At 41.1% G+C, this 7,879-nt stretch overlaps 1 protein-coding gene across 1 annotated transcript in view; it reads right to left on the bottom strand.

Moving 5' to 3' along the window:
- Nucleotides 1-585: 585 nt before the first annotated feature.
- LOC133771086 (N-alpha-acetyltransferase 35, NatC auxiliary subunit-like) overlaps nt 586-7,879 on the bottom strand; it is a 37,792-nt gene continuing 30,498 nt past the window's right edge. The window contains exons 6-8 of the mRNA XM_062206807.1: nt 2,283-2,349; nt 2,166-2,203; nt 586-660 (exon numbers count right to left, since the gene is read on the bottom strand). Coding sequence (XP_062062791.1) covers nt 586-660; nt 2,166-2,203; nt 2,283-2,349 — 180 coding nt within the window. The remainder of the gene's footprint in view (nt 661-2,165; nt 2,204-2,282; nt 2,350-7,879) is intronic.

Raw genomic sequence — 7,879 nt, 5'->3', positions numbered from 1 at the left:
GGGATCTCTGTCCTTAGTGTGCTGTACATTTTGATTTGATGCTATAACTAGTACTCAAACAGTATGTTTCACTTTGTGTGTCTATGTGGGTGCAAACTGTTGAAACATTTATACTAAATTGATCTTCTGTATATAAAGAGAATTGAAAATGAATCTTGATGCAAATGGAAGGGGAGAGGGAGCGGGAGAGGGGAGGGTTGCGGGTGGGAGGGAAGTTATGGGAGGGGAAAGCCACTGTAATCCATAAGCTGTACACTGGAAATTTATATTCATTAAATAAAAGTTTAAAAAAAAAAAAAAAAGAATATTTAGGATCTTGACAAAATCACCAGCTTTTGATACTGTGAAGTTCCTGTTTGCCATCACCTGTGAAAGATATTTTTCTTCCTACCTCACAGGAATACTGAAGAGTTTTGAAATCATGTATTTGAAAGAGTTGTGTTATCATTCTATCAAAACAAATACAAGGGAAATAAAATCCCTTGCAATGTCCAAAATTTTTAAAGAAATACCTTAAAAAGGGCTTCCATAAATTATAACGCAGTTCATAAAACTACATTAACAGGTAGACTTCTCTGATATTATCTACCAGAAAATAAGTTCAATTACTTCTAGTTCAACTTCTGGATCTCTTTCTTCTCCTTGTCGACTTTGAGTACTCTAAAATTTTAAAACAGGTCAATTAAAACACACACAAACTTGGAAGACTATTAGATTACAAATATACAAGGTAAAGCAGTAATTTTCTAAGTATACATAAGAATCTACTTTTAGCAAAAATATTTAAGGGGAAAAAAAGACATGTCCCATATTTTTCTTCTATTAATGCTACATAAAGTTGGTTTTGATATGAACTATAAATAAGTTTTGATATAAACTATAAATATCAAGCAAAAAAAATCACATACTGAAACAGCAAAAGCATATGACCTACAGTACTATTAGTTTCTTTTAAAAGGATTTATTAATTGAAATCCCTGATGTTCTTGAAACTAACCCTGTTAGAAAAAAAAATCAGTAATCTTTACAAAATTGCATCATAAAAATGAAGTTATATCAATACTGACCTGTCTTACACTAAAATGTGAAAGCATCTAGTTAATGTAAGAGTTACAGCCGAATATTTTATTTCACAGAATTTCAGGGCAGTAGCAAAGGAAGATCTGGTGGAAGATGTGCACTCCAGCCCTGGAGCTGCCACTTAAAAAGGACACACCCACAAACATGACTCAAGAAAGGTTACTTAACTCCAATGAGCTGTATTCTCCTCATCCAGAAGTGCAGCACTCTGCCTTTAATTACCTAATTCTATGAATAACACTGGCAAAAACCTGAAAGAATTGAGAGGGCTCAATTTTCACTACTTGAGGCCAGCGCTATGGTACAGCAGGTTAAGCTGCTGTCTGCAGCACCAGCATCCTATAAGGGGGCTGGTTTGTGTCCTGGCTGCTCCATTGCCAATCTGCTGATGCACCTAGGAAAGTAGCAGAAGATGGCCCAAGTCCTTGGGCCTCTGCACCGTCGTGGGAGACCTGGATGAAGCTCCTGGCTCCTGGCTTCGGCCTAGCCCAGCAATGCCCATTGTAGCCATTTGGGAAGTGAACCAGCTGATGGAAGCTTGCTCACTCTAGCGTGCTCTCCCACCCCCTCCTCTTTCTCACTCTAACTCAACTGAAGAAATCTTTAAAATTTTTTTTAATACTTGAGAATGCCATTAACAGAAACCTCTCCAACAGTTCCAAATTCATTGCAAAACAGCATAGTTTGGGGCTGGCACTTTGGTGTAGCAGGTTAAGCTGCTGCCTGCAGCGTCAGCAGCCTATATGGGTGCCGGTTTGATTCCTGGCTACTCCACTTCTGATACAGCTCCCTGCTAATGTACTTGGGAAAGCAGGGGAAGATGGCCCAAGTGCTTGCACCCCTGCACCCACATGGGAGACCCAAAAGAAGCTCCTGGCTCCTGGCTTCAGTCTGGTCCAGCTCAGGCTGTTGCAGCCATTTGAGTGAACCAGTAGATGGAAGATCTCTCTGTCTTTCAAATAAAATTTAATAAACTGAAAATAAAAACACCACAGCATAGTTTAGAAAGGACAGGTGGTTCTAACACCACAGCCTTACATCAAAGAAGCACAGTAATATATATATATATATATATATATATATACTCTTCTTTGCATGTCATCCTCCACATCTTTTAGCATGCCTAGAAAAACAAACACTCAGTTTTAAATGGAAACAAGCCAAAAAGTAAAGCCCCGAGTTATTTTTTAAAACGGGCTTACCTGTAACTCGAAGATCTGTCACACTTCTAGCCATTTTAAATCCGTAAGTCATTGACTGAAAATCTTCCTATACAAAGTCAGAAATAAGTGGGCTTTTAAACAGCAGTAAAAGCTTTCTTTTTATCTCTTTTACAAAATCACTAATAAGAAAATAGAAATACTGCTATCATACATCCAAGCTTTCTTTACAGGTATACTGTCAACACACCATATTCTAATGTTGTCTCTGTCCTTAATTTCAACTGCTTGTTCTTAAGCAACTTAAACATATTTGCAATTAATGTTTATTTGTGCAATAAAACTAATGCTTATGAAAGTATCACAAAGTAACAATTCTCAGGTGAGCAGTAAATACAGCCACTTGCTGTCTATGACAGCTATGTGTACTGAGAATGTGTCATTAGGTGATTTAGTTGTTGTCTGAACATCATAGAGTGCAGGTAACAAACTAAGATAGCTACAACAATACCAGGTGTTGCGATCTATGGGGTCATCAGTTTACAAGCTGTCCATCACTGACCAAAGCATCACTATCTAGAAAATGACTATATGTAATTATCACCATTTGATAATAAAGTTACAAAGTTTATATAGGACTTTTCAAAAATTAGTAATGTCTGCTGATGTTGTTAGGCTGCAAAGGTTAAGCTTTCTCAAACAGAATTACTCAAAGTAATACAAAGTAATACCATGTTCTGCTACAGCCTATTATAAAGAAAAAATTCATTCACACGTGAACACTCATCCCCCAAAAGCATTTTCAATAAACTGTTTCACTGCTTGGTTCCTAACAAATTAAGTGGTTTGCTGGACCCACTTTGAATAGTCCAATATCATCTGGCTGACTTGATTAAGAGGTCAAGGGCTGATGATGTGGCTCAGCAGGCGGGCAACACCTTCATCCAGTACTGGAGCACCAGTCAGGTCCCAGCTTCTGCTTCCCATCCAGCTTCCTGCTCACGTGCCAGGGAAGGCTACAGAAGATGGCCAAGTACTTCAGTCCCTGCTGTCCATATGGGAGATCAAGATGGAATTCCTGGCTGCTGATTTAGGTCTGACCCAGACCCAGCTGTTGAGGCCATTTGGGAAGTGAACCAGCAGATCAAAGTGCTGTGAGTGTGTGTGTGTGTTTGTGTGTATTTACATACAAGAGGTATCTGTCCCAGGGAGTGTATGATCCATGAGATCATGGCTGTTTAATTGCTAATGCTTAGAACAGTGCTTGGTGCACAGTACTGACCACCAATAAACACCTCCTGGATTAATAAATGACTCACTCGATGGCAGGGACACACATGAAAAAGCAGGTTACCTTCCTAAGTGTATCTGCTGGTTACAAGGGACAATGGTGGAAGCTGTGGTTAACTGGAAAACAAACACTTCATCTAAAAGGCGATCAGCCACTACTTACCCTAGTGCAGCCATAAATGAACACAGGGCTAGTGTGTGTTCAGGTCTCTTAATTTTGTAATTTATTTTATTTATTTGACAGAGTTAGACAGTGAAAGAGAGAGAGGGAGAGAGAGAGAGAGAAAGGAAGGTCTTCCCTCTGTTGCTTCACCCCCCACAAATGGCTGCTACAGCTGCCACTGCGCCAATCTGAAGCCAGGAGCCAGGTGCCTCCTCCCGGTCTCCCACGCTGGTACAGGTGTCCAAGCACTTGGGCCACCCTCCACTGCCTTCCCGGGCCACAACAGAGAGCTGGACTGGAAGAGGGGCAACCGGGACTAGAACCCGGCACCTATATGGGATGCCGGCACTGCAGGTGGAGGATTAACCAAGTGAGCCACCGCAACGGCCCCCAGGTCTCTTAATTTTTAAGAGCAAACATCTGTTTCCCCCCCAAAATGTAAAATCTTCCAATTTTTTTAAAATAAAATCTAAGTAGCCCAACATTGTGTAGAGAAAACATACCTGCAAGTCCCACCTGTGAACTGGGAAGTTCCCCAAGAAAAATCTAGAAAAAACTATTGTTCCTGGAAGAGTATCTTGGGTCTATGTAACAAAGATAAGCCACAGTAACAAGAACTTAATCTAAGCTACTGGAGGACTGAGAGCAAAGGAGTCATTTGGCATTAAAAGATCACTCTTGAAACTTTGTGGATTTCAAAACAAAAAACAGCAAACTAGGGGATATCAGATACCAGACTCTATCCAAAAGTTCAAGCAGGAATTGATGGTGATTTGGATTTGGATTATAACAGTGGGAAAAAGAAGTCGCTGAAATCAAGATACATTTAAAAGAGTTGAATATGGATATGAGGTAAAATATACAATATCAAGCATCTCTTGGAGGTTTCTAATCCGAGTAACTGATACATACTAGTACCATTTCCTGAAATGAGGCAGACTTTGGAAGAAGTATGTTTAACAGCAGAAAAGTTTGCAATTTCTTTGGTCATCCAAATGAAAACTTTAAGAAAGCACTTACTTAAGCCTAGAAGTCAAGAAGGCACAGGGACTAGAGACATAAATATGGATGTGATCAGCAGAGCTGGTATTAAAAAAACACTGAAGGAAATCAACCTAGGAAGAGGGAATCCAGGAGTAAGCACTCTAGCATGTAGAAAAGCAAGCAGAGGAAAGAGACATATCAGAATAAGGTGGAAAGAAATACAAGAGATTCTGATACAAAGAGAAGAATTTCCAAGTGTGGTCAGCTGGGTCTCATAACTTCAGAGCTTAGAGGAAGGGATGAGAGCACAGGATATAGGGAGATACAAAAAGGCCAATTTTGCTGCAGTAGTGGTGACGGATGACCACCTGCAGTGGGTAAGGAGACACAAGAAGAGAAACAAAATACCCAAATATGAACAGCTCATTCAAAGACCTGATTGTGAGGGCAGCAGAAAAATGGGATTGTACATGTAAGGAGCCATGGGACCAAGGGAACTGTGGTGTTCTCTTTTTAAATGAATGACATTAAAGCGTGCTTATATGCCAGTAAGAACAATTTTGCAGTAGCACACAGACTAGTGATGCCACACAAAAACAGGTTTAGCAGCCACAACAGACAAGAGGGGATGGAACGTGGAACACAGGTGGCAGGGCTGAGCCTAGACTGCTACAGGGGCACATTCATTTTAACAGAGGTATATGGCTACTAAAGCAGGTTGGCACTTGTGACTGTGAGAGCTACTTCTGATAACATCTGCTTGCAGCAGGTGATTCAGTAAAGTATAAAGCAAGCTGAAGGTAAAGAAGGTTGGCACTGGGAGGTCTAAAAAGTAAAAGATGTGAAAAAGCCTCTTTTGAGAAGCAAACTCACTACAAAGTGTAGGACAGGACTGTCTCCAGTGTTGAGTACCCATCTGAGATTTAGGTTTTTGTTTTCTTTTAAATATTTTGAGAGGTAGAGTTACAGACAGTGAGAGGAAGAGACAGAAAGAAAGGCCTTTCATCCGTTGGTTCACTCCCCAAATGGCCACAATGGCCAGAGCTGAGCGGATCCGAAGCCAAGAGCCAGGAGCTTCTTCCCGGACTCCCACGCTGGTGCAGGGGCCCAAGGACTTGGGCCATCTTCTACTGCTTTCCCAGGCCACAGCAGAGAGCTGGATTGGAAGTGAAGCAACCTGGACTAGAACCAGTGCCCACATGGGATGACGGCAGCGCAGGTGGAGGATTAACCTACCACACCACAGCGCTGGCCCCTTGAGATTTACTTTTAAAATTCAAGTGAGAACAGACACACAGATGTGGGTTTTCTCTAGCAGAGTAGGCAGATGGTTGGGGTTTTCCGAGTAAGTGATATAAATGATGAAGGAACAAAGGGTTTGAGTGGCTTCAGCACTGGCAGTGGCAAGGACATGGAGAAAACAACAGAGGAATAAGGCGTCCACATCCATGAACTGAAGCTCTCTGTTACTGAAGGACAGTGAGAGCTGGGGTCGAAGTGAGTCATTCAAAAAGAGAGATGCAGACCAAAGAGCAGCATGCTTAAATCAGCACTTGGGGTCAATAAAGCAGTGCACAGGCTTTTTATTCATTCTCATTTCTAAACCATTTTCTGAGCACACCATGGAGGCTGGTTTGGGCTGGATACCAGGGATACAATGGTAAGATACAATCATTGCCAGTATAAAGCCTATTTGCCTCTTTTTAAAGATATTTATTTAATTGAAAAGCAGAGTGACAGAGGAATGGACAGGGATCTTCCATCTGGTGGTTCATATTGCAATGGCAAGGGCTGGACCAGGCTGAAGCCAGGAGCCCCATCCTGGTCTCCCATAAGGGGGACAGGGGCCCAAACCCTGGGTCATCAACTGCTGCCTTCCCAGACGCACTGGCAGGGAGCTGGATCTGAAGCTAAGCAGCTGAGACACCAACTGGCATTCCAACAAGGGACAGCAGCAGCTTAACCTACTGCGCCACAATGCCAGATCCTATGAAGCGTATTATACAGAGGAAACATCTCCACATGTAAAGTCCACAATCTGACTAGTGCATAAACTAGAGCAGGAATGATGACAGGAAAGAAAAAATAGTGCCCAGATTCAAGACAAGTGCAAATCAAAAGAATCTAATAGGAGCAAAAAATAGTACTAAAATGATACCATGTCACAACATACAGAATCCATGAGGAAAGTGGTTTGATGGGGAATTTGTGATTCCCATTTTTTTTGCACATGTGAACAAGATATTAAATTATGTTTTAGGCAGCTGAAAACCTCTCCAACTCAGGAGACATATCTGAGACCAAAATGCACCAGCAGCAAGAAACTTCAGAAGAATCCATTTTAAAATTAATGTTTGCAGGGCCGGCGTTGTGGCAAAGTGGGTAAAGCCACCCTGCAGTGACGGCATCTCATATGGGCGCTGGTTCAAGTCCCGGCTGCTCCACTTCTGATCTAGCTCCCTGCTATGGCCTGGGAAAACAGTAGAAGATGGCCTAAGTCCTTGGGTCCCTGCACCCATGTGGGAGACCTGGAAGAAGTTTCTGGCTCCTGGCTTCGGATCGGCTCAGCTACGGCCGTTGCAGCCATTTGGGAGTGAACCAGCAGGTGGAACACCTGTTTCTTTCTGTCTCTCCCTCCCTGTAACTCTTTCAAATAAATCTTTAAAAAAAAAAATCAATGTTTCATGCAAATCATTTTATTGATTACCAGTTCTCTATAAGGCCTTTGACTAGGCAATCAGTTTTTTCTAATTGTAAAAGACAAATTTATACAGAAACATTAAAATAGGAAAAACAGCCTCTTTCCAGTCTAGAAGCTAGCCTTTGGCTGTATTTCTTTCAGTTTTATTTTTACATAGTTGGCTATGTGTTTTTTTTAAGCTGCTTAAATATGTATTTTTTTTCTTTTCCTCTTAGAGGTAAGCATGTTAGCAAGAGTATACCTGACAGACCAGTCAGGCACCTCAATAAAAAAACTTAGAGCCAAGCATCCATTTTCTTAAGTTATTAAACATTCCCTGACATCACACTAATGCTACATATTCAACAGGTACACTAATTTATTTCAACCATAATGGTAATACTTTGATGTTAACTGTTAATTTCCAAAAACTCTGATTAATATATTTGGGCATAAAGTATACACATTCCTAATTTTTTTTTAAAGATTTACTTATTTATTTGAAAGGCAGAGTTACAGAGA

This window comes from Lepus europaeus, chromosome 12 (assembly GCF_033115175.1).
Source record: "Lepus europaeus isolate LE1 chromosome 12, mLepTim1.pri, whole genome shotgun sequence".
Classification (NCBI taxonomy): domain Eukaryota; kingdom Metazoa; phylum Chordata; class Mammalia; order Lagomorpha; family Leporidae; genus Lepus; species Lepus europaeus.
This window is presented reverse-complemented; position numbering and strand designations above follow the sequence as displayed.